This window comes from Ceratina calcarata, unplaced genomic scaffold (genome assembly GCF_001652005.2).
Source record: "Ceratina calcarata isolate Rehan_Ccalc_2016 unplaced genomic scaffold, ASM165200v1 scaffold428.2, whole genome shotgun sequence".
In the NCBI taxonomy this organism is placed as follows: Eukaryota; Metazoa; Arthropoda; class Insecta; order Hymenoptera; family Apidae; genus Ceratina; species Ceratina calcarata.
The window spans coordinates 626,361-650,833 of NW_017166501.1; the positions used below are offsets into that span (position 1 = coordinate 626,361).

Below are 24,473 nucleotides of genomic sequence, written 5' to 3' on the forward strand. Positions count from 1 at the left end.
TTTCTAAGGTACATAAACTTTTGGGATTCACTGTATAGCCAATACATCCTTAAGACGATCTTAAGAATAAGCAACGACTCTGAATGCCGGCCTATGACTATGACGACTTCTTTATCTTTCTTAATTTCTGCTCTCCTTCTATCCTTATATTTTTGAGGCGATAGTATCAAAAAGTGGCAGCGCCCGTGTAATCGTTGGAGCATCGAATGGGATTCAATAGGGCTTAAAACATAGTCGGTGATTGAACTTGACTTTTCGGTGGAGTTCGAAAGAATTTTCAAGGTCGAAGCACGAATTTTCTGCTGGGTAAAATGTGGGACTGTTATTATCCATTTGGTTCATTATCTAACATCTTGTATCTTCATTTGACCTCGCTTCGTTACCGCGTCGCCATCTAGAAGTACCGCACGAAGATGTTCTACTGTCAGTGGAATCGATAAATCCTGGTGAACGGAACTTAAGCCACTTCCGGCTCGAATTCGAAATATCGTGTTGCTTATAATTAATTGTTCGAGATCGTTTAAATTCTCACTGTTCAGCATTTTCTTGACCAGTTCTACTAATTTCAAGGTTGAAAGGAAACATCGACTCGTTAACGTGATTCTATTAAAATACAAGAGACTAAAGATCTTAATCAAATTATGTTATTATAATATATCTTAAACTTTTTGAAATGATAATTTTGCAAATTCTTAGTATGAAATTAATTCGCATAATTGAGAGATGAATAATAATAGAGGAAATATGAAGGAATGATTCGGATTTCGTTTAAATATAAGTAACAAGTTGAGTACATAAGGTTTATTCAATTTTATTCAATACATTCTGCGTAATAGAAGTCGACTTATATAGTATATTAATTATAATCTAAATTGTTAGTAAAACTGGTATTTCTATACGTACGATTAGTAAATGGTTAGTAAAAGGAACATTATTGAATTTTATGACATATTACGCGGAAGGAAGCATGAATAAAAAGCAAAATCGATGAATAAGTAAAATGCATGATGGATAATACTGCGAATTGTCCCAGCGATTCATTGGATCCTCTCTCGTTAGCCCATACGTAAAATAGAAGTCCTGAAAAATAAAGAAACATATTTTGAATATAAATATACAGCCAGTTATTTTGTATAGAACCATTTAGACGAACGATATAATTGATTATAAACTCACGTTTCAAATAGCGTAGAATTATTAACTGTCATTCGAGGAAGATTCATCGCTGTCGTCGTCCTTGTTGTTAGCTTTGGGATTGCTGTCCGTAGCATTGACCACCTTCAACGGATGCTCATTCCGTTCTTTCAGCAGGATCGTTAAATTCGGCATGTAGCCGATTTTATGAGACACGAACGGATTTCCCTCCAAGTGTAGCTTCTGCAAAGTGTACTGTTCCGCAACCAGTCGTATCGTATTATAGGAGTACAGTTCGTCGATGTCCGTAATCATGTTGTCCTTCAGCGACAGTACTTCCAATTGCCTCGAGTTGGTTATCAACGTCATGGGTAGCTTGTCGATCAGATTCTTGGAAAGGTCCAACGTTCTCAATCTTTGCAAGCTGACGAAAGCGTTGTCGACCACGTGCAGGATATGATTATTCGCCAGCAATATAGTCTCTACGTACATCGTTGAACAGAAGTTCAGATCTGCCACCGCTTCGATCACGTTGCTGCTCAGATCCAAAAGTTTCAGACTGTTCAAGGGGCACACGTTCGGCACGGCAACGAGCTTGTTGTCGTTTAAACGAAGTTCCTTCAGTTTGTTCAGCCCGTGAAACACGTCCTTTGGTAATGACTTTAACTCGTTCCCGGACAGATCCAAGGTGACCAAATTCACCGTGTCCATGAAAGCGCCGTCCGACACCGTGTCGATGTCGTTACGGGACATGTTTAACGACACCAGCTTCCTCATACCCTTTAAGTCCAATGAGTTCGACGATTCGTACTCGTCCCTGCACAATTGCTTGAACTTGTTCCCGCTCAAAGAGAGACTCGTGAGATTGTTCAAAACGTTTTCTCTTATTTTGAAAATCGCGTTATCGTCCAAACGTAACACGGATAAGGTCCCTGGTAGGTCGTCCAAGAAGTCCGTCGATTCGATGTCGTTCCCGGAAAGATCGAACAGGATCAAACCGGGTGCGAATTTCTTTACCGAAACTTCGAACCGGGAAATTGCATTTCTCCTCAACGACAACTCTCGTAACTTCGGTAACGATTGTAACGTCTTCCGGATACTCATGTCTTCTGCGCGCCGCTTGTTGTCGTCTATGATAAGTTTCCGCAAGGTTTTGTGCTCCTTGAACCAGAGGATGTTCTCGGTAGTCAGATTGTTCTCGCAGAGGCTCAGGACTTCGAGCATGGTCAGCGACATGATCGCTATCGGCGAGAATTCCGTGATTTCGTTGTTGTCGAGGTATAGTTCTCTCGTGTTCGAGCTGTCGATGAAATCATCGCCGACTCTCTTCAAGCCCGTGTTGCTCAAATTAAGTATTGTACTAGGGATGCATTCTATAATTGGACAGACCGACGTCTGGGTCACCGGTGGTTTACGCGTCGAAACTATCGGCCTTCGCGTTGTCGTTGATCTTATCGTCCATTGTTTTCCGTGAAACTCCGCCCCATCTTTCTCAAAATTATTAGAGATAATTTGGTTTTCTTCATTGCTGAGACCACCAAGCTTAGGACGCCATGGTGTTGGACCCTGTTCGGCCGACGGCTCCATGACAAAAAGGAACACGAACAACACCGTCCACGATATAAACTGCATCTAAAAATGTAAAAATTGAATTTAGAGAAATCTAATTAGGTAAAAAATCAAATAACGAATCGACATTATGATTCTACGTACTTCTCAGGACGTAAAAAGGCAGGAGGAACGATATCGACGATCGTCAGACGAAAATCACACCACTCTTTACGAACGCGTTCGAGCGACTTAGCATCTTCTGCCCCTGGACTTCTTAATTGGCCTCCTGCTTACAACGCAGCGATGATCCTTAAGAAATTCAACGCCGCGTCTCCAGGGCTGTAGCTCGATCTTCGAATCAGCCCGCGTTGTACGTGTTAATCTGTCTTACTTTTTTTAACCAGGATCGGTCGTTTACTAAAACTTACTATCCGTTACTTAATCGCTATACTACAGATCGTTACGCAATTTCATTATAATAATAAAAAAATTTATTTCACTTTCGATATTTTATTTATTCTCTTATCGTTTCCATTTTCTGCAATCTATTTTTTAAATCCTGTGCTCGCAGTAATAGCAGACTCGCTATGGCAGGCGGCCTCGTGACTGTTTTAACTTCATTTTTAAAAACTGCGTTCAAAAGATCGCAGGGCGATGGGTTTCGTTAATTCGCTACTTGGCTGGAGCACATAGTTGCTGATTGTGAATATCATTCTGCAACGTTTACTTCTACCCGGTCGGGTTGCAATCGTGCTGATAACGCGCAAGGAGATATCTATTAGAACGTCGACACGATATACTTACCGCTCCGGAATGTTTCGTTGTAGATTCCGCGGTGGAAGATTAACGATGTATACGTATAACTTCCGGCGCAGCGTTGCATGAACGCGAGGAAATCACGCTGACGATGTGCCAAGGAACGAGTTACACATGTACTTACGAACGAAGAAATAAAAAAGAGGCATCGATCATTTCATCGAACGGGATTACATAATGATTTATTTTCTTTCTCTTCGAGCGATCCTCAGAATAGGAGAAATTTTTAGGGAGAGCCACAGTGCACAGAAGCGCAACATATTTTTGTATGCCAACTTAACTAAACATACATAGATACCCAACTACTTCAAACTCCAATGACCTCATCCTTAACTCCAACTCATCCTGTCAATATCCAGCTCTATATCTTCCACTTTGTACTCTGCGTCATTTTTAATCTTCGACCTCTGCTTACCAACTAAAAGATTACTAATTCCAGCCCCTTCTACTGTTCCTTCCGAGTTATTTTCCAAAAACTTGTTAAAGAAAAAAATTTCTTCTGTTCATTCTAAAACCACGAAGCTCTACGCCAAATCTATCGAGTTTATTATTATTACTGTACACGGTTCTTATTGAATATAATAAACATCACCTCTGCGGAATACAACAATATTTTAATAAATAATTAGTAATCTAACTTCGTGTTACGGCTGATGAACCAATATTTATTTTTATCATCTGGTAATAAGCGCATGTTAATAAAAAAGAAAGGGTTGACGAAAAGGACGACGATCTCTCTTATCTATTTGAAGTTGCCACGCGATAATCCTTTACTGTCGGATACTGTTCTCTGTTCTTATCCGTAAAGCGAGAAGCATTACAGTCAGCATCGTGATAATTTTATGTAATCGTGCTCGATCTGCAAAATTCTTGTTTAAAACCACGCGCGTGACGGAACGAAGGAAAGAAACTCTGAACTCTGGACTTGTTGCACACTGATCTCCGTACACAGTTTATTTTATCAAAATTACTCGTTCACAAACGTCGTCATATAACATACATATAATCAAATGAAATACAGTAAAAAATTATATATAATACAATGGTTTTTATCACGTTCGTATCACGAAGAATAGCGCTTAAAATGTGTACACAATACATTTATTCGGTAACTGCTGTAGACTGTTAGCGTCTATCGAGTCAAAATTGTTACCTTTTACATAGAATTCTTCTAAGTTCGGTAGGTACTTTATCATCATACTTTGTATATTAAGGAACTTGTTCATTCGCAAATTTAGATGTCCTAACATCTGTAAGCTCTCGTCCCATCCGTCAGGTAACGATTGAATTTGATTTTCTGACAAATCTAACGCTTGAAGTTGATACAGATTTGAAAAAGCCAGTTTATCAATAGTAGTAATTCCGTTTCCTTTTAGACTCAACACCCTTAAGGAATTCGGCATGTTCATATTTATAAATTCAGTTATATAATTATAATTCAATGACAGCTGTTTCAGGTGGTTTAAATAGACTAAATACGGCACTTCTTGGAGCTGATTATATCCCAAATTTAAATTTTCCAAATTCGACATATTTTGGAATAAATCTGCGTTTATATTCGAAAATTCATTACGCGATAAATCTAAAGATTTTAACAACGGTAAACTAAATTTCGTAGGGTGAGAAAGAGAACAGTTTGATAGTGAAAGTGTTTTCAAAGTTGTCACTTGTGAGTCTAAAAAGAAGTATCTAAAAGAAATGTTGTCTAAATATAATTCTTCGACAGATCCGTAATTGTCGATGGAGATAAAATCCGACTTAGTGTGATCTAAATATACTCGTTTTAAGCGAGGGAAATATGCTGATATATTGTGATTGAACCGTAAATTGCTCCCTGACAAGTAAATAATTTCCAAATTAGGTACAGCATTCACAAGAAAATTTAGATTGTGTTCCGAAATGTCACTTGCTCCCCTGAGCGATAGAGTCCGTAAATTGGGCAGGGCAGCTTTGGAATCGACCAAATAGTCTATCTCGTTCGATGACATATCCACTGTTTCTGAAGACTGTTGATTGTCTAATATCAAAGTTTTCAAACGGTCGTGCTGGATTTTTAACTGGTTCAGCATAATTCTGTTTTGTGTCAAGTCCACGCATTCTAAATTCGGTGCGTTTTTAAATACATCTTTATGTACCTCTGAGATCTTGTTTTCTCTTAAAAAGATAGATTTTATTGTGTCACTCTTTACTAAATCTTTTGGTATTTCATATAATTGGCTTTTAGACAAATTTATGTAATCTGTATTTCCGCACTTTACGGAGAGTTTCTTATCAATTATTAATTCATCGAAATCAGTGATCGGGTAGGTATTTAAAGAAACCGACGGTAGGCCGGAGGATCCAGCAATAGATACTACGATAAGTATTATAAAATTGTAATACATCTGAAAAAGCAAAAGGACACAGTGACAGTGACAGAATAATAAATTTCACAATTTAATTTAATGACAGAGGTGGGGAACCTTTTTACCACTAGATGCCACATTTGAATTAAACAGTAATAAAGAAGGCTGCTATAATTTTTTATATTNTCCTAAACCGTTGAATTTACGGGAAAATTGTATAGGACCTTTCTTGTAGAGGACGACGAGATCTACAATCTCTATGTAAAAGTTTTTCGCTAGCATTAATATTTAAAGAGTTATGGACGAAAAACGAAAAAACAGTTTTTCGCAAATTACTCGTAAACTATTTGTTTAAACAATTACTCGTAAACTGATTACCATAAGAATACTTGCAAACTTTAAATCACTATAATTTTTCAGAAAATCCATGGATTCATTTAAAATTATGCAGGTAGCTTTTTGATAGTAATAGGAATCTATAATAACAAATTCAACATGCTAGCATTGTTTAAGTGAATAGCCTATACATCCTTAAAGTAATTGAATACATTGAAATATAAATAACATTTAAAAGCGTACATACAAGGAGGCCGCACATTCCCCACCTCTGGTCTATGATAATGCAATCACTTATTGAGAATAGTGACCGAAATAACACTTTGAATGGAATTAGAGAAGACGATGATTGCTCAGTACTTACCATCATGATCCGTTATCCAAGTTTGTAGCAAAACTACTGTCGCGATCGGTCGCTGCAGCGGCTTATATTTATTATGCGAGCGTTATCTCATTAAATCATTTTTACATGAATAAAATAAAACTTTGCCACGAGCGCGAGAATCTGGTGCCGTAAGATAGACTTGAACAAGGTCGCACTTTATTTCCTTTACCGCGCATCAATTTACCGTTCCGAGAACGATTTTTCGACGGCCACGAGTACCGCGAAGAGAATAATGTCGGGTGTGTATGCGGTGCGATTAAACGTTTATAATATTAGCAATCGCGTCATTGATATCTGGACGTACAACGAAAGCACGACGATTTTCATATTGAAGACAGAAGTATTTTCGTCTGAATTTTTTATTCATCAATAATAATACATTACATTTAAGGAGAAACTGTTAAATATTAAGTAAGACTTCGTCAGTAATCATAATAATACTTATACCGTGACTCAGAATTTGTAGTTAACGATGATGGAGAGCTACACCGCTCTGATTCTGCGCCATTCGTTAAATAAATAGTCAAATTGTCTGGTATCATTTGTAGTATAGATTTCTTTAAGTACAAAAGATTGTTGCCTGCAAAGTGCAGCATCTTTAAACTAGAAGGCAAACTCGAATAGAGCAGAGATTCCAGCGAAACAAATTTGTTTTTCGATAAATTTAAATATCGAAGATTTTTCAGTGGTTTAGACCAATCCACAGGCAAATAATCGATTTCATTGTTGTTTAAGCGGAGTTCTTCTAATAGTCCTTGATTTTGAAACACGTCTGGGTGAAGGAATGAAATTCGGTTGTTACTTAAATCCAGTTTTCTTAAATTCGTCACATTCACGAAAGAGTTCACCGTCAAGTGCGTTATGTTATTACACTTTAATGTAAGTATCGTCATGTTCGACGTACTCAGTTTCGGAACTTCTTCGAACGAGTTATGATCTAATGCAAGGATCTCGAGCGATTTCAAATATTCGAGCTCAGATGTTAAGCTAAAAGAAGATAACAAGTTGTAAGACATATTTAAGTATCGGAGATTCGCCAAGTTACTGAATGCTCTTCTAGAGATAGAACGGATTTGGTTGTTCACTATTGATAAAATTTCCAATTGCTTCAGTCCCGTCAGACCAAGTCCGTAGTCACCTATTTCTTTGATATTATTGTTGTCTAACCACAGGAACGACAAATTACTGAATCTTGGCGTATAACGGTCGATCTTGTTGTCGCTGAGGTCAAGATGCGTCAGCGAGTCGCATATGGCACTCAAGGAGAGTTGTCTCCTGTTTTTTGCGAGATTCAGATACTTCAATTTCGGGAAGGGGTTCTCCTGTATACTGCTGAGGCTGCTAATTCCAGTGTTTTTTAAATTCAAATATTCAAGCTCAGGATATATATCGTTTACTATCGTTTCTCTTGAATACGAATAACTTTGATCTCCAAGGAGCAGCACTTTAACTTTCGGAAGCGGCCCAAAAGCGAATAAATCACTGGGGTCGATACTGTTTTTGCGTAGATCAAGATACTTTAAATCTGTTAAATTGTTGAAAGCTCCTGAGATCATACTAAGTTTGCTTGTTCTCATGGTGATACATTTTATGGTAGGAGCACCGATAAAACTGCCTTTAAGCGTTAACGACGAAGAGAATTCTAACGTGAGCGTCTCATTCGCACAGATATTTGGAACGTCCGATATCAGTTTATAGATATCTTTCACCTCGATCGACTTGTAACTGTCCACGAATTCTTCAGTGTAATTGACATGTACATTGTTTGCAGACGCGATTAATGGCAAGAGAACGAATACACCGAAAGTGATCGACAGCTTCATTGTTTTCGATTCCCTAAAAATAAAATGTTAGTTTTCTTTACCTGGATTGTATTCCTTCTGAACAATCGATTCGCGAAATGAACGGAAAAAATTCGCAATGTGCACAAAAGTACATTGATCGTTGGTATATATTATAATTTGTTGAAACGAGAGACTTTATTTTACTTACATCAGGATTCGACACGTTCTAGTGTAAGTCCCACTAAACTATATACGGTAGCGATAAAAAGAAACCTCTTATATATCTTTTTGACGCGATAAAGTATTTATCACATAAAATATTAAAGTATGGTAACGATAACGTACGACGATAAGGATGCGCATTGAATAAAAATAAATGCTCACTTCCTGACGGTACACGATTACATATTTGATATGCAATTCAAGCATTTTATAGCGAAATTATGGAAAGAGATAAATTCAAAGGAAACATTTTAGTTATAAAAATCTGTACTTTATTTAACAATAGTTTCTTTGTTCTACAAAATATTCAACCTTCCTTCGTATCTTCACTTGATTCTTGCGATCCTTCTATCGTTCCCTTTTCGACAGAATTATCTTGGTAAGTCAACGTCTGGGGTGGGTTCTCGTATTTGTGTTTGATGTCCTTCCACAGTCTCTGCAAAAATTAATTCAGCAATAATAATAAAGAAAAGAGAGTTACATATTGAAATATATTTCTTTGTCCAGTGGTAGTTCGGAAAGGATTGGTAGCGTACTCCTTCGTTTATCCATTCAAAAATATTTTCACAAGCGTGATCGTATGCTCTTTCAAAGAACATCGAGGCAATAACGATGCTAAGAACGAAACTGGATGTTCGTTTAAAGATGTAACGATAAATAAGCCGAGAAATCATTTCCAATGGCTTTTAAATCGCTTTCAATGCAAATGTCTACACGTGACAGTAACGAGTCAAATTGTTTGAGAGATATTCATGTTAGAGAATATAAGAGGCTTCAGGGTGATGAAAAAACAAATGAATGTCAAAAAGAAACTTTTTACAGATCTTCTTTTAATATCATTTAAGAAAAGTATTTACATTACTAAACGAGGATACGAATTAGCAATGATGTAATCGTAAACCAAGATGATAGACAAAACATGCTTAGAAGTTTCCGTTTCTCTTTCACATGCCGATAGAAAAAAGGAAAGAAACTCTCTCGTTCGTTTGCTTAATCGCCTGGTCTCAAGTCTCCTACTTGAGCACTCAGTCTGTTCTTATATATTTATGGATTTAAATTCGGAGATCGTAGGAGTTGTATAAAATATTTTTTGTTCGTTACAATTACTGACGCATCGAAATACAAATGAAAGAACAACGAAACGGTGACGGTTCAGTTTGTAGACATGTACAGCACAATTATATAGTACATTTTATTATACAAAATAAATTCGAAAAGAGCAATGTTTCCGCTAACCTTTGGGAGCGGTGAAATTATTTGACGAGGAAATTGGCTCTTGCAACACTTTTCGAGACAATCTAATACGTCCGTTCGCCGGATCTCGTCCGAAATATTTTACTTTTATGTCGTCCCCCACGTTCAGCCCGAGTACGCTGGGATGATGAATCTTGCGGTTATCTAACTGGGAATTGGGTAACAACGTCGGTACCATAGCGGGATACAGCGTGACCATGACTCCAGTTTCCCGGATCTCTGTTATTTTCGCCGTGTAAATGTCGCCGAACGTTAACGTTGGTTCCACGTCTTTTCGTAGAATCTCATTTATCATGTTTTTCGCTTCGTTCATTGCATTTTGGTTAGGCGCGAATATGGAGAATGTGGTGTCGCCGTCCGAATATATCTGCCAAGTAAAATAACATAAATTGATTGATTGATTGATTGATTGATTGATATAAAGATTCGATCGATGATTAAAAGCTTCGATCATTACATTGGCTCCAGTCTCGTATAAAATTTTCTTTAAGTTCGAGCCTCCAATACCGAGAAACTTTCCCCTTTGATGTATTGGCACTTCTATGACATCGAGCACAGGTTTATTCTCCTTCTTATCAATCTTTGGCGACGATATCACTTCGTTCATTATATTGATAATTCGATGTTTCGCTGTACTTGCTTCTTCAATGCTTTTCATTATCACCTTCAGGGGAACACCCGGTATTTTTACGTCAGCTTGAAAAGCGGTAAACCCCTTTTTTGTACCCGCTATCTTAAAGTCCATGTCTCCAAGATAATCTTCTATACCCTGTGACCGAGAAAATCTTCGTTTTATCTGCTAAACATTAAACAATATGTACGAAACATAAAATTACCGATATGTCAGTTAATATTTTATAATCGTCTTCGGTTAAATTTGAACTGGCAGGATTTGTCATTAGCCCCATAGCTACTCCAGCAACAGGAGCTGATATCGGTATACCCGCGTCCATTAATGCTAAACTACCACCGCAAACGGATGCCATAGAAGACGAACCTGCGGAATTAAAACAGCATCGAGTCATCTTCTTCTATGAATTTAGTGATCGCTTTTAAATTGACAACTCACCATTCGATTCTAATACTTCACTCGTCAGTCTTATAGCAAATGGATAATCTTTCGGTATGACTGCACGCAGTCCTTTCTCCGCCAATGCCCCGTGCCCGACCTCTCTGCGATCCATTCCGGTAATTCTACCGGTTTCGTTCACGGCATACGGTGGAAAGTCGTAATGCAGAAAAAAGTGTTTTTCCTTTATACCACTGAAAGTTACAAAGAGAAGAATGTACTACTTGTCAAGGGTCGGTGAACAAAGTATACTTACCTAGTGAGCATTGAAATGTTATCCATTTTAAGTGAACTTTCGATACTGTCTAGAGTCACCGTGCATAGAACTTGAGTTTGTCCTCTTTGGAAAAAGGCAGAACCGTGAAGAGGGTGAAACAGGTCAACTTGACACTTTATATCTCTCAAATCATCCAACTGGCGACCATCGCATCTAAAATTATTTGACTATTTATATTTAATATGTGTGTTCAATCCCGCTGGTGACCAGATGATTTCTTTACGAACAAAAAGTACCTTCGATTCGTTTCAAATATTAACGTTCGGAAAATACGTTTTGAAAGCTTATTGAAGGCTCTCATAACATTCGAAACATATTCCGGGTCACGACCTGTGAGGCTTTCTATCATACCATTTCTGACATCGGCGATAGCATTGTCTCGTGAAATTTTGTCATGAGTATAACAACTAAAGACATCGCGTAACTTAGTCTCTGCATAGTTTCTTACGAACTCCTCTGCCTCCGTGTCCGATTTCTCATTGTCGTCAATATCTATTTTTGTTTTTCCAAATTTATTTTGTAATTCTGTTATAGACTGTATGATCATTTGACATTCTCTGGCACCAAGTTTGATCGCCTTTCGAAGTTCCGGTTCTAAAATATCGTTCGCCGATCCCTCGATCATGACGACTAAATTTTTCGATGTACAAGATAGAACAAGGTTCAATGTGCTATGTTGTAGTTCACGTTTCGTCGGATTGATCACATGCCTTTTGTCAATGAAACCGATTCTTACAGCTGCTACAGGCCCGTTCCATGGAATATCAGAAACACTTAAAGCTGCAGACGCAGCATTAATAGATAACACGTCAGAATCGTTGATGCCATCAGTAGCTAATAAATTACATACTATTTGAGTTTCATAGCAATATCCTGGTTTAAGCAGAGGACGTACAGATCTGTCTATTATTCTACTAGTGAGAATTTCTTGGTCTGTATGGCCCATTTCCCTACGAAGGAAATTAGTTGGTATACGACCTATCGCAGCAGCCTTTTGTCTATAGTTTACAGTTAATGGAATCATGGAATCATTCAGTGGTACATTTTTCCTAACTACAGTGGTCATAATCGACGTGTCGCCAAGCGTAGCAGTAACGCTTCCACTTGTGAATCGTGCAAACTTCCCGGTTAATAGCGTCATTGTCGATCTAAACAAAAATTCAAAATCGATGATAATAAATACGGAATTAATAACGTAGTAAAATATTTCATTCAAGGAACAGGATATTTTATTTTTTTCATCACTGCTTTGCCTTTACGGCCCGTATATTATATATTAAATATAAAAAATGCTAACAAGTTAGAGGTTAAAAAGCACGTGATAATCATACCCATTTGATAATTGAACGCGTACGGTTTCTGGACTTTTATTGTTTGACACAAATCTAACATGGAACGTATTTCCATTTTTATTGTGATTCTTCAATCGTAGCAAAATTAAACTTCTGTTGTTTAATAATCTATTACGTCTAAACAGCACCATCCTCACATTGAATTTGATTTCAACGATGTGCTCGATGTGCTCATGCTCATGCTCATACTAGCCAGTATGGGCAGACGAAAATCCTATCATAGCAATTTTTTGTATCTTATGTGACGATTAACATAATAACGCAAATTTTGTACTGATATTTTATAATATGATCCTAATTAAACTAACACAAGTAATCGTGCGCTAATTTTCTGAAAAATTCTGTAATCTTATTGAAATTTGTACATGAATGATATGTGGATGAATTCGATGGGTTAAGAAGTGAAGATTCAGTAGAATATTATTTAATCTCCGACGAGATGTTGAAAGAAGTATATTCTGTATTAAAACCACGGTTGACAAATGCTCTGATCATCAAAAGATCGATCTATGAATTTCCCAGATCGACTTTTCCGAAAGTGTATCATAAACCTCCTCCAAATTTGAGCTTCCGTGAAAAAGTTCGGCTTGCAGTTCGCGAATTCAAGGGCGAATTCAAAGTACTTTATAAAGAGCTACGGGATAGTTATCATTTCTGGCATACGGAACACATCGTTCCGTACGAAGACGATATTGTGTGGAAATTCGATGGAACTGAGAAATCGCTGGACCAATGGATCGTGAATTGTGACAGAGATTATGCCATCGGCTACTCGATCGCCAAGTAACAAAGAATACTTCTACATTTCCGAATAATTTGAAAACGTTTTCCATACTCGACACATTTTCAGATTAGACTTGTCAAGCTCTGGTACCGGAATATTTCACGGTGTATTAGATACCCGTCTACCCAAAGACGGTAAAACTGAACGTTCCGGTTATTGCAATATAACAACTATAAGGAAGCTAAAATCTTTTAAGCGAGAGGACACTTACGATTGGACTAAATATAATGAGCTTGTTTTACGAATTCGAGGGGACGGTAGATGCTACCTGTTAAATATTCTTCAAAGGGGTTACTGGGACATAACGTGGTACGATGCTTTCAATTACGTATTGTACACCAGAGGTGGCCCTTATTGGCAAGTGGTTCGTATTCCATTCGCAAAATTTTTGCATTCTTCGAAAGGACAGGTTCACGAGAACCAGTTTAGTATGCCCGAGAATCGGGTCACAAATTTTGGAATCACAATCGCAGACAAAAAGCCAGGTCCATTCAGATTAGAAATTGATTACATCGCAGTTTGTTACAATCCTGAAATCTTTGAAACTTTTGCCTACGAACAGTACGACGTACCTGGTAGAAATTAATAACAGTTTTCTTACTAAATTATCATGAAGTGAGTAATCATTTGTCCAAACATCATTTATGTACATAGTAGATGTTTAAGTGTCTCATTTATTGTACAGACAAATAATAAATTTACAAAAAACAATGTATCGTGTTTATTAAAATACATTATTCTTATCTAAGTAGGCGGCTTCTTCAAAGTCTTTCTCTTTAAAAATTTATACGTATTCTTTGATATCAAGTAGCTTATACCTCCTGCTAATGTCGTTACTGCTGTTACATAGCATAACGCCTCTAACACCGGATGATTTACAAAATGAAACACAGGAGCAGCCAGTGTTCCAGCGATAAAAGACAATTGAATACCAGTATTTAGTTTGCTTATGTACGTTGGTGCTAACTGTGCTGTTGCATGCGTAGGATCAAAGTATCTAGCCAATGTTTTCTGGAAATAAAATTCTATATGTTCAGTACCAACCATTGTCTCAGTAAACGATTTATATAGTATCTACTAACTGGAGGTGGTAGAGACTGGTATCTTATGTAAGATGCAGCTGAAACTAAGGCAACATCTCTTGCAACGACAAGACATGTTAAAGGTACAGGAACTAAGCCAACCCAGGCCAGAGATAGAAACAGTGTACCTACAAGTAATTTGTCTGCGACTGGATCTAGAAAACTGCCAAGCTTAGATGCTTGAGAGGTCCACGTGCGCGCTATCCATCCATCGGCTAGGTCACTTAGTCCTGCAATTATTAATAGCCACAATGCTATCTGTAATATAAACAAACGATATTTAAGAGTAACTTGAATAAGAAGTCTGTATTTCAACATCGCTGAAACTTTTACCTGATAATCTTGTGACAGAATCAAGTAGCTCAGGTAAGGCGACGTCACAATTCGAGCCATGCAAAGTAAATTTGGTACTGTCCAAATGTTTTCTTTCTCTATTATTTCTTCCACTTTTCTCTTAGTTTGTTTAATATCTTGAAGCACTTGTAACCTCAGTGCCTTCCTCCTACTGAGATGTTCCCTTTTAGCAACATAATTTTTATGATGGTTACTGATTCCAGTAGCGTAAGTTCTCGTTTGGTATGTTAAGTATCGTTTCAGACATCTGTCTAGCCAACATTTATTCAATGTTGCCGATCGTTTGAAACATAATACCGCAAAATAGCTCATAATCACTTTATTTCTGTGTTATAGTAATACATAGAACGAGAAATGAGATCATATTATATCATGTGCTTGTCATTGTTAAAATCGTGGTTCACGATCAATTTAACCACAATATTATCTGCGAGCGAATTTCGTCCGAAAAGGTTTCACGATAATATACTTCGATTAATCTAAGGGTTGTAAAAAAAATGTATTAAATGGACTTCTGAGGTCACATTTTCGAGGTTATGTTGTTCAACAACAAATAACATGCGTACTTTACCTGTATCAAGTTAAAACATCTCTTTCTCTCATATATGTATAACAGAAAAAGAAGAAAATTAATACTATCGCGTTTATTTAAGGAAAATGAATTAATTACTCTATTTTTGCTCTCATTTTTATTGAAAATTCTATTGTTTCGAAATGATCAGGAAATCTTATTATTTATACGACTGGATACAATAATACAAGTTCATATTATCGATTAACTAAAATTAATACCGCTACTATAGGAAACTCATGTAATTTCGTAATAAATTAATTGTAGTTCTCGGACTATAGAAATCGATGCATCAGTCATCTGATACTGTCTGTTACGAATAATTCAGCGTCGAGAATGAGAGGAAACTATAATTAATTTTCGTATCATAATTTCATTTCCTCGACAGACAAATTTGCGTTACGTTTATAAAATATTGATTACCGATAACGAGAACCGTAATCGTTTTTCGATATTTGTGCTTCAATTCTCGCGTTAAAATAATAACAAAGGATAATACATTTTGTGTAATGAAAACCATTTAATTATCTCCGACCTAACATTATATTCTTTACGTAACATCCAATTTTCTTTGAAACCATTAATTGTTTTTTCCATTCACGCAAATGGGGTGATGTAGCGTTCGGTATTATCAGATCTTGCTCATTTTTTAAATAATATGATACAGTGTGCAGTTACCAAAAACGACGTCTAATCTACTTGGTATGCATGTAGTCATACAAAAATCAAATTTTAATTACGATATGAATATTTCTATTTATTTATTCGTTCGCTCGACGTATCAGTTCTGTTCTCGCGTGTATATCAAGATTTGAGATTGAAGCTTCGTTCATAAAGATGAAAATACTCAATTCAAAATTGGGAATTTAGAAAAGGTTTTCATACATTTTAAGTGGATCGGGAATGATTTTAAGTAGCTGTATATGCGTATTTAATTATATTCTTCAGATTTTCATCGGAATGAGAACCCTCAGGGAATCAGGCGAATGAGTGCCTATGAAACGCATGCGTTGGGACGGTCACGGTATTGCAGGCGCACGACTCTGCGAGCAACAGACTGCTGTGTGTACATCCCCGCCCACGTATTATTATTCGACTGACTCCGTAACCACGCTTCTCGGTGATCGCGAGCGGCCACGAGTATCCCGAAGAACGGGTGGATAATGAATTTATTATTCGCGGAAAACGTGCCGCGTCCCGTCGACAGACCCACGTAAGAAGGCTTTTAATGTGACAGAGGGACGAGCATGATTCTGACTGGATCAGACCATTTTCTGGCGGGTAAGTCCACTATCTTCTGCGTTCTCCACGACCCTTTCATCGAATTCACCTGTTCTGGGACGATCCGACACGGAGATTACGTTCAGTCGGATCGCCAGTCAAAATCTGAACCGCCTACAAAGAGCAATTCACGGCAATCGAGTTGGCGAAATGTCTGAACGACACGCGTGTTCCTTTCGTTCGTTCGCCACTTGAACACATCGGATCAATTCAAATAATAAATTATTTCAATCGCACGACATTCATTCGTAATCTGTATACAACGATTTCCCTTTACTCGGTGCACAAATACATTCTCACGTTAAAGAACGTTTTACGTGTATTTTGATTAATCGAGGACGATTCGAAGGTGGACGTACGCCACCGTTTCGTCCGCATTGCGCAAATCAGGATCATTTCGAAGTGCGTTGTTTCGGTGTAAACCTGTACCGTTCCTCGTTAATGTTTCTATTAAACCAGCAGAGACCATGAAAATTTCATAGTCAACTATCGATTCGCTTCTTCATTAAAACGCGATCGACTCGTCGCTGGTAGTTGTACAATTACGGGATTTTCGTCGCAATTTTTACGGTCAGCTAAGTGATATCGTTTTGAACGGAAATTACCGGAAGTAGGGTTTCGTAAGATCTCGATAAGTCGCGAATCATTAAACGTGCTCGCTGCGCAATATCGCGCGGTGGTTCGCGTGATAAGTAGAGCGATGGTTAATTATTCCAGGTCATTACGAGGTAACGTGTCGCTGCCGTTTTAACGCGTTCGATACGCCGACGGGACACGTACGACCCGCCGGCCGAGAGAAAAATTCTAATGGGTGAACGGGTGAACGCCTTTCCTCGTGGTCGATAAATAATTCACAACTTCGTGCCCTTTTCTGTCCCGTCCTAGCATCCTTGTTCACGGCTCCGTTCTCCGTCCCACCCGACCTCCCGGCTCGGTTTCATTCATGATCGATCACGATTCGTCGGACGTTAAATAATATAAACGGTCAGCGGCGGCTCGACTCCGAGCAGTCGTTCTCTCACGATCGATCCGATTTACAGTACCTGTGGAAGCGACGGCATTTCTGGGTGCCATTGCTGGCTTCGTCGTACTCCTGTTGGCACTGTTCTTGTACCTGTCACGAAAGTGGTGCTTCACCCCGCCATCGACGACCACGCTTTTCGGCGGTGTTTGCGTGCCTCTCTGCGACTCCAACAACAGCTCCACCACTCAAATCGCGAAAAATCTAGGTACGTAGAACGCGAAGATTGTATCTACGCTCAAACACGCTGGGACGGTATATCGACCGAATATCGCACCGTACGGCGTTCCTTTTCTGGAAAAGTAGCGGACCTGCTCGAATCTGATATTTTAGCAAAGCAATTTATTATAAAATCCAATCTTCATAGAATGCGAATTGTCGATGTAGATGTAAAACAGATTCGTTAAGTTTAAGAGAATTGCAGCTACGCAACTTTGTCAGGACAGTCCTTCGACGTTTGCGCGAAGTGAAATGAATTAAGAAGGGAGTAGGTTTAGTGTTCGATATGAAAATGAAACTCGACAGGAAAGCCATTTTCCTACTCGGATCCAGAGACTACTTCCGACTCGGAGGAGGACGAACTTCGCCGTTTGAATTCGCTTTCCCATCCACCGCCAGATACGTTGACCATTCAAGCGGAGGATGGTCCAACCATTTTAGGTCGGTTTTCCCTTGCGAATTTATCAGCCATTCAATTTCTCTCGTTCTTTACTGATCTCGTTTAAATTTCAGACGCAGGCACCACCTCCAGTAGTTGCACGGAGGAACATTCGCCTAGCGATCAACAGCAGGTGAATAAATAAGTTACCAACTATGCTATCTAAATTGAGATAGTCTCTTGTTCGTTCCGAATATAATTTCAATTTAATTTGACGCAGTGCGTGGTCGAAGTCGGGTCCTCCGGTATTATTCTCGACAGCAGAGAACAGGAGATAGAAGTCGAACAGAATGGATCGACTACGAACGACGTTATCACAACGATGGGTACTATCACCGAGGAAGTGGGTAGCTTGGAGGTCGCCTTTTTGTACGACGCACCGATGCGCGAGATGACGGTTCGTATGGATTCTGATCGACAATTCTTCGATGCGAGTCGGACAGATGACGAAAGGATTCGGTTGTCTTCAGGTTCATGTGTTGCAAGGACGGAATTATCCCGAAGGCATAGGCGGCAGCCAGGTGCGGCTGGTGCTTTTGCCGTCGAAGAAACAACGACGTAAAACTCGGGTGCGTCAGGGTACGTCCCCGCAGTATATGGAGAGTTTCCTGTTGCCGCGCGTCAACCCGGAAGATGTGAACGCGATGGGTGTGCGGTTGAGGGTGTATCTTTGGGGAAGAATGCGTCGAGAGAGATTGCTAGGCGAGGCCAGAGTCTCCTTCGATCAGATCAATCTTCAGCTCGAGACTACGCTCTGGTTAACGTTGCAACCACCACCCTTTTCTTCGGTAAGATGTTCCGCATTCACACACATGCCCTGTGTAGCATATTTTTTTATTTGGACGTAACACGGTGGAAACTGATATGTTTCAAGGTACAAGATTGGGGAACGACAAGTAGTTTGACTCGGAGCGATTCCACGGGATCACAACAATCGGTTCAATCGTACGCTTCGCCGACGGTACGTATGCCGACCTACGCCTCGCACGCCATTCCGCCTTATGGTAGCAGCATGAAGGGTGGAAGCGTGGCAGAGATTTTAGTAGGACTGGCATACAATGGGACGACCGGGCGCCTGTCGATCGAGATAATCAAAGGATCTCATTTTCGGGGTGGCGGTGGTAATGACACGAAACCCCCCGACACGTACGTCAAGCTCGCCCTCGTGGACAGTAACGGCCACGAAATGGAACGATCGAAAACTGGCTTGAAGCGCGCCCAGCCGAATCCTCTCTACAAGGAAACGTTCATTTTCCAAGTATGTCTATCTACCGAACAACACCTGATCTCTAGTCGATCGTTCTTTCTATCTAAATTCGACCGAATTCGTGTAGGTTGCTCTGTTTCAACTTGGAGACGTGACGCTTTTCCTGTCGGTTTATAATCGTCGAAGAGGCGGGATGGGGAGGAAAGGGAGGGAGATGATCGGCTGGCTCAGTTTGGGATTGAACAGTTCCGGCTCCGAGGAGCTCCAGCATTGGAACGATATGCGTGCAGCGCGACAGCCGACGCAGGTTCAACGTTGGCACTCGCTGCTACGTCCTTGAAACGTTCGATCACGAAAGAGTTCCTGTCACGAAGAGACATTTTACGTTAACGATAACGATATGGTTTGATCGATAGACACGACGGTCCCTCTCTTGCGCATCGTGACGCATATACACGAGTGATCGTGTAGCGAAAAAAGAAACAAAGCAAACTGAATTTTTCGAATGGCGAACGGCTGCTCTCTATTGGATTCGCCGTCTGTACTGCCCGAACACACAGAACACAGAAGTCAATATGCCGATCCTGCGAATCGCAGAGTTGTCATCATTTTCGCACGTGGTAACTCTGAGTTAAAAACACTATCGATGTACCAAGTACATTCCTTTTTGATACGCCGGACGGAGTTGTGGGTGTTTTCAACATACATATTAACGTATGTATATTATATACATATGCAAGCAGAAAAGAAACCGAGATAGGAAAAACGCGACACAAGTATATACGTCATACGCATGCAGTGTGCACACTGTTTACGCGCACATATACACACACGCACGCCCACGAGACACTTACTCTTACACTCGACACGTGAACACACACGCATTTCGCCGGTCCGAAAAAATTGATTAGCACAGATGGACCGCGAAACCGACTCCGATTCGATATGTGCCTGAGCCAACCTTAATCGTTTATTTTTTACTTTGTGCCTTTCACCCTTTTTAGGCCGTGTGTGTCCGTCGACGGAGAATCGTCGTGGGATACCCAGCTGAGTCGAGAGTCCTATTATGAACCGCGATCCTCTAGTCGTTCTCCGTTGGGCGAGCTCCGAACTGTGTAACTGTAACCTTATGTATCTTTCTCTATCTCTCGGCTCCGCGTTAACTTTCAACGGATACCAAATTCGGATTTGCAGTGCTTCGTCGCACGAATCGATGCCACGAATATTGGTGTTTCGATTGTTTATGGTTCGAGAATGGATTGATGAGTAGCCCCGAGGATTGCTGGCTAGGTTTTCAGCTGCTACTCTCTTTTGGAGTCAGCAGAAATGTTTTCGAAGGAACGGGAGGCTGTGAAATTCTCGTATTATCGTGTCTTTCCTTTATCTTCATGTATAAATTCTTGTTTTTTTTTTTTTACAAATTATATCGGACGAGTTCGGAAGTTTAGGAGTGTCATCACTATCCACGAGTTCGCTTGACTTTCGTGTATAAGCGTAATATATCGTTTGATAAATTAATTGACGAGGCGTTGAGGGTGAAATATAAGGGATTTAAAAGGGGGACGTGTAAGAGGATAAATTCACAATTCAATGACGCACAATAAACTCGCAGAGCGCACCCGGTAAACGCAGATGTGATCGTAGACTTGATATTACTATCAAATTAGATGCATAACACGATCGTGAATACGATAGAATGCGTAGAATCGTCATCGACGCGTTTACATTAGAGGGAATTGGCTGTTGGGCGAAGCGGGCGACTGATTAAGAATAAAAAAAAAACAGATGCTGTGAATCGTTTAACGCTTGACTTTTTCAAGCTTAGCGTTTAGGTGATTAATGACGATTAATCCATACTCGAACTATTCTCTCGTTTACGTACTTAGGCAATGTATAAAGCGATATCGAGGACTCAGAAGTCTTGTTTCTTTTTTAGCATCGTACGTACGCATGAATCTGAAATTTTCTTTTCTCACGGTACTCCGGGTAAACGCAGTTTCCGACGGGACACCTTTTAGCGCTTTCGAGTTTAGCGTAAGTTGATATTATCGTAGCAACGTGTGTCGGTTGCGTCACTGGATTTTCATTGCATTCCGGGTGCAGAAAAAATGAAATTACAACGAGAGACAGTAGAAAACGTAGCGCGGAAGTATGCGATTGAATCGTTCGAGTTGTATATTTTGTGGGACAAAGTGTTAAGCGTATCATGATCTTCAGCTAGATTACTAGGATACTTTTTCACTTCTGAGTCCTGGTAACATAATCGTATACTGTACAGTCTGTTTATAAACAACACGATGTTGAACGAGGATCAAAGTGAACGTTCGTTCGCGCTTGGAAGCGAAATGGGGCACGGGCAAGCCCGGCGATGCCTCTCGTATACCGGGAAGATCGCGATAAAAGTCGAAATGCTTTCTAAGTATTTATGATCAACACGTATACTTAATTAACAAGTAGGGCTTTTTCAGGGTAATTTCCAACGCCTTTGACTGTTTCCAATTTGTTACAGTATAATCGTAATTATATCGAGGTAATTTAAAGCATACGACTGGCTTTTCGCGGATACGATTCTGCCCTAACGACGATAATAAAGGGATGCTTGGTCGAGGAGGCTTAAATCTAAGCATCGATCACACGGGAGGTGTATGAAATTATTGAATTTTTATTATCTAAGTAACGATGTTCATGGCAGGTATGAATGTACAAACGGTGAAATGATTCTCACAACATCAAGGTGATTCATACTGTCTTGTTCTCCGATGTTCTATTCTATTGTGCATCGCTTTTCCAAATGTCCGACGCTTACATTGTCGATCACAGAAAAAAAAATATAACTTAAAAGAGAAAAAAGGATAATAATCATAAGTAAGAATCGCGAAGATTATAAACAGACTCATGTTGAATTTTTATCTATATTTTATCTACAGCACTCTCTCTCTCGATAAGCATTAATTGAAGTTTGAACGTCTACTGCACAAAATAATTACATTACTCAATGTTGATACTTATAAATTAACGATAATTATTATTATATCTATCGCGTTTTATAAAAGTGTACTCTAATACAATTAAACGAATAAAATTACAAGATAGTTGTTATCGAACGCATAAAGCGGAGAGGAATAAAACCTGTCAAAGTACATATTTCTCTAATAGTTCTTGTTTCTTTCTTGCGAGCAACGCTTCCTGAATGTCCTGTTGCGAGGGTATCGGTTTCTGCGCGGTCGTTTCGACCTCCTCTTCGACTTCCTCCTCTTTCTCGTCCTGTTTCCTCAACCACTCTTGAACTGCTTTTTCTCTCGCCTCCTGTTCGGCTTTCTGTTCCAGGGGCAACAAAATCCCGTCGTCGTCGTCTCTGTACCCGTAATAATCCGCGTCGATGTCTTTCATTAATTCAGCACGCGTTTTCCGAGGCGGAGGCGGTGGCTCTTGCTCAAACAATTCTCTGACGCCTGGCAATTCTTTCGCTGCACCAAAATACTTGTAACCGCGATTCCCTGGTACTTCCCGGCCCTCATGATCCAACATACGTGGTCCTACTCTAGAATAATCGGGACCACCTAATTCTTTTATTTGTGCCTCCCAGTGTCGTTTCTCTCTCAACAGTTTATTAATTTCATCATTCAAGTCTCTAATACGGAATTCTCCGAGACCAGCGTTCTGTATCTGCGCGACTTTCTTCGCGATCTCTCTGATTATCTGCATCCTCCATTTCTCCGCTTTTCTTAAGTCTCTACATTCCGAAGCTAAGTACGGTCTCCTCTCTTGTTCTTTCCTGGCTCCTTCATTGCTCTGCGCTGCTCTCCATCGCGCAAGAGTCGTCCTGTAAATAAAATTAGTACTTCAAGTAAACATCTATATAGAAATTCTAGAGAGATAACATATAAAACTATAGTTCAACCCTGATCAGTGATCATGTATTTATAAATTCTAGTACTTATTAAAAAATAAATAGTTGTAACACTTACATAGCCTTCTCTGCATTTCGCGCCTGAAATTAATAACAAGAATTAAATATGATTAACAATATAAAAGTTAATGGAAAATATGTGTAACTTCATTCAACAATGTTCACAATACATACCATGTTTTATGTTCGTTTAAACAACAGCGTAAACGATTTCGTAAACCGGTATTAAATACAGGTTAAATACAATTTGCAGGTTACGGTTCCGCCGTGTTTTTTAAGGTTATGTTATCATACAAGCCAATCGAGTTTTGACATACACACACGCCCTATATCGACATATTTTATATTCCTAATCTTTCCTTCCTGCATATTCGATTTTTAAATGAATGTCTTTCTAAGTTATGAAATGATGCGTTAACAATCTGGTTACAAATTTTAAATCTAACCAATCTAACTAGCTGCCCCGTTCACATGTCTTCCGTTTACATAGAGAACATTCCTAAACGGAAGTGACGTCTTCGGGTTTACGAATATACCTTGGGAATGTTCAAATACGATGGCGGAAAAGAATAAGGTCTGTATAGAATTGTCGTTCAGTAAGGGGATCAGTTTTAGTCAACGAATTAAAGTGAAAGAATTTTGGAAATATTTGGACGAGGCGAAACCCCTCGAACCTTACGAGGTCACCGTAGGTACGCGTTTTCCAGCATCGAAATTTAGAATTGTATCGTTCAAATCATCCGCCGAGTTCAATGTGTGTAAAATGAATTAGCTGAGAGAAAGGTAGTGCCGAAAGAGGAACGCAGACCACTAGCATGCAAACGGAAGTGGTATCACCAATTGAAGATTCTTCAAGAAAACGGTTTGGATAAAGCTGCGCTTGCAGCGAACGAAGACTGTAAACTTTGCCGTGAACACGCAGCTCACACGTAAGCCAGCTGACGCAGAGCTATTGGTTAAAATGTCCCAGTATCGCGACACAATTTCTACTCGTTCGTTTATTTTTCTATATTTTCAAGTTAACCTTAATTATAGAAAATAAGCCAGTGAATAAGAATCGTAAGGTTTACTTTAATTATT

The 24,473-nt window shown here is 39.3% G+C and overlaps 7 protein-coding genes across 14 annotated transcripts; 2 read left to right on the top strand and 5 right to left on the bottom strand.

Moving 5' to 3' along the window:
* Positions 1-864: 864 nt before the first annotated feature.
* On the bottom strand, positions 865-8,592 carry LOC108626696 (protein artichoke). Its single transcript, XM_018027514.2, has 6 exons — positions 8,560-8,592; positions 6,994-8,403; positions 5,408-5,718; positions 4,662-5,047; positions 1,177-2,766; positions 865-1,080 (listed from the first exon to the last, which is right to left on the bottom strand). Coding segments are annotated over exons 1-5 (3,678 nt in total). The 5' UTR covers positions 8,562-8,592; the 3' UTR covers positions 865-1,080; positions 1,177-1,197.
* LOC108626705 (chaoptin) lies at positions 4,426-6,652 on the bottom strand. Its single transcript, XM_018027523.2, has 2 exons — positions 6,547-6,652; positions 4,426-5,885 (listed from the first exon to the last, which is right to left on the bottom strand). The coding sequence occupies exons 1-2, from the start codon at positions 6,550-6,552 to the stop codon at positions 4,581-4,583; spliced, it is 1,311 nt and encodes a 436-aa protein (XP_017883012.1). The 5' UTR covers positions 6,553-6,652; the 3' UTR covers positions 4,426-4,580.
* Positions 8,593-8,829: 237 nt separating the features above from the next.
* Positions 8,830-12,675, bottom strand: PNPase (polyribonucleotide nucleotidyltransferase 1). 6 transcript variants are annotated; one of them, XM_018027663.2, is made up of 8 exons: positions 12,505-12,675; positions 11,410-12,321; positions 11,153-11,326; positions 10,897-11,090; positions 10,664-10,824; positions 10,285-10,596; positions 9,810-10,194; positions 8,845-9,009 (listed from the first exon to the last, which is right to left on the bottom strand). In XM_018027663.2, the coding sequence occupies exons 1-8, from the start codon at positions 12,654-12,656 to the stop codon at positions 8,945-8,947; spliced, it is 2,355 nt and encodes a 784-aa protein (XP_017883152.1). In that variant the 5' UTR covers positions 12,657-12,675; the 3' UTR covers positions 8,845-8,944. The 6 variants fall into 6 exon arrangements, with proteins under 6 accessions (XP_026670895.1, XP_017883152.1, XP_026670891.1 ...); XM_026815090.1 differs by lacking the exon at positions 12,505-12,675 and having other exon boundaries at positions 11,410-11,953; positions 12,024-12,115; XM_026815091.1 differs by lacking the exon at positions 12,505-12,675 and having other exon boundaries at positions 11,153-11,340; positions 11,410-11,499.
* Positions 12,676-12,719: 44 nt separating this feature from the next.
* On the top strand, positions 12,720-14,020 carry CIA30 (complex I intermediate-associated protein 30). The gene is made up of 2 exons (XM_018027664.2): positions 12,720-13,308; positions 13,376-14,020. The coding sequence occupies exons 1-2, from the start codon at positions 12,965-12,967 to the stop codon at positions 13,893-13,895; spliced, it is 864 nt and encodes a 287-aa protein (XP_017883153.1). The 5' UTR covers positions 12,720-12,964; the 3' UTR covers positions 13,896-14,020.
* On the bottom strand, positions 13,964-15,370 carry CLS (cardiolipin synthase). 2 transcript variants are annotated; one of them, XM_018027666.2, is made up of 4 exons: positions 15,317-15,370; positions 14,725-15,224; positions 14,392-14,649; positions 13,964-14,320 (listed from the first exon to the last, which is right to left on the bottom strand). In XM_018027666.2, the coding sequence occupies exons 2-4, from the start codon at positions 15,055-15,057 to the stop codon at positions 14,054-14,056; spliced, it is 858 nt and encodes a 285-aa protein (XP_017883155.1). In that variant the 5' UTR covers positions 15,058-15,224; positions 15,317-15,370; the 3' UTR covers positions 13,964-14,053. The 2 variants fall into 2 exon arrangements, with proteins under 2 accessions (XP_017883155.1, XP_026670896.1); XM_026815095.1 differs by lacking the exon at positions 15,317-15,370 and having other exon boundaries at positions 14,524-14,649; positions 14,725-15,310.
* Positions 15,371-15,428: 58 nt separating this feature from the next.
* Syt14 (Synaptotagmin 14) lies at positions 15,429-22,627 on the top strand. Of its 2 annotated transcripts, XR_003389427.1 has the most exons (9): positions 15,429-16,597; positions 17,638-17,826; positions 18,144-18,278; positions 18,351-18,409; positions 18,497-18,673; positions 18,747-19,064; positions 19,151-19,534; positions 19,611-20,197; positions 20,488-22,627. XR_003389427.1 is itself a non-coding variant. In XM_018027651.2 (8 exons), the coding sequence occupies exons 1-8, from the start codon at positions 16,564-16,566 to the stop codon at positions 19,821-19,823; spliced, it is 1,509 nt and encodes a 502-aa protein (XP_017883140.1). In that variant the 5' UTR covers positions 15,429-16,563; the 3' UTR covers positions 19,824-22,627. The 2 variants fall into 2 exon arrangements, 1 of the variants encoding a protein (XP_017883140.1); XM_018027651.2 differs by having other exon boundaries at positions 19,611-22,627.
* On the bottom strand, positions 22,593-23,885 carry LOC108626782 (pre-mRNA-splicing factor ISY1 homolog). The gene is made up of 3 exons (XM_018027652.2): positions 23,568-23,885; positions 23,452-23,474; positions 22,593-23,306 (listed from the first exon to the last, which is right to left on the bottom strand). The coding sequence occupies exons 1-3, from the start codon at positions 23,568-23,570 to the stop codon at positions 22,616-22,618; spliced, it is 717 nt and encodes a 238-aa protein (XP_017883141.1). The 5' UTR covers positions 23,571-23,885; the 3' UTR covers positions 22,593-22,615.
* Positions 23,886-24,473: the final 588 nt, after the last annotated feature.

What these genes read in the sequence shown, in the direction of transcription:
- CIA30 (XM_018027664.2), top strand. Translation starts at nt 12,965, where the DNA reads ATGTTGAAAGAAGTATATTCTGTATTAAAACCACGGTTGACAAATGCT. An exon ending in ATCGGCTACTCGATCGCCAA is followed by an intron (nt 13,309 to 13,375) that starts GTAACAAAGAAT and finishes ACACATTTTCAG; the next exon opens with ATTAGACTTGTCAAGCTCTG.
- CLS (XM_018027666.2), bottom strand. Translation starts at nt 15,057, where the DNA reads ATGAGCTATTTTGCGGTATTATGTTTCAAACGATCGGCAACATTGAAT. An exon ending in TTCTGTCACAAGATTATCAG is followed by an intron (nt 14,650 to 14,724) that starts GTAAAAGTTTCA and finishes TTTATATTACAG; the next exon opens with ATAGCATTGTGGCTATTAAT. An exon ending in ACCAGTCTCTACCACCTCCA is followed by an intron (nt 14,321 to 14,391) that starts GTTAGTAGATAC and finishes TTTTATTTCCAG; the next exon opens with AAAACATTGGCTAGATACTT.
- LOC108626696 (XM_018027514.2), bottom strand. An exon ending in TATAAGTATTATTATGATTA is followed by an intron (nt 5,719 to 6,993) that starts CTGACGAAGTCT and finishes TTTGTCTAAAAG; the next exon opens with CCAATTATATGAAATACCAA. An exon ending in CGAACTTAGAAGAATTCTAT is followed by an intron (nt 2,767 to 4,661) that starts GTAAAAGGTAAC and finishes TTACATTTTTAG; the next exon opens with ATGCAGTTTATATCGTGGAC.
- PNPase (XM_018027663.2), bottom strand. Translation starts at nt 12,656, where the DNA reads ATGGTGCTGTTTAGACGTAATAGATTATTAAACAACAGAAGTTTAATT. An exon ending in AACATTTCAATGCTCACTAG is followed by an intron (nt 11,091 to 11,152) that starts GTAAGTATACTT and finishes TGTAACTTTCAG; the next exon opens with TGGTATAAAGGAAAAACACT. An exon ending in AAATATTAACTGACATATCG is followed by an intron (nt 10,597 to 10,663) that starts GTAATTTTATGT and finishes TCTCGGTCACAG; the next exon opens with GGTATAGAAGATTATCTTGG.
- LOC108626782 (XM_018027652.2), bottom strand. An exon ending in CGAAATGCAGAGAAGGCTAT is followed by an intron (nt 23,307 to 23,451) that starts GTAAGTGTTACA and finishes TTTTATTTACAG; the next exon opens with GACGACTCTTGCGCGATGGA.
- Syt14 (XM_018027651.2), top strand. Translation starts at nt 16,564, where the DNA reads ATGATTCTGACTGGATCAGACCATTTTCTGGCGG. An exon ending in ATCAGACCATTTTCTGGCGG is followed by an intron (nt 16,598 to 17,637) that starts GTAAGTCCACTA and finishes TCCGATTTACAG; the next exon opens with TACCTGTGGAAGCGACGGCA. An exon ending in TCAAATCGCGAAAAATCTAG is followed by an intron (nt 17,827 to 18,143) that starts GTACGTAGAACG and finishes GAAACTCGACAG; the next exon opens with GAAAGCCATTTTCCTACTCG.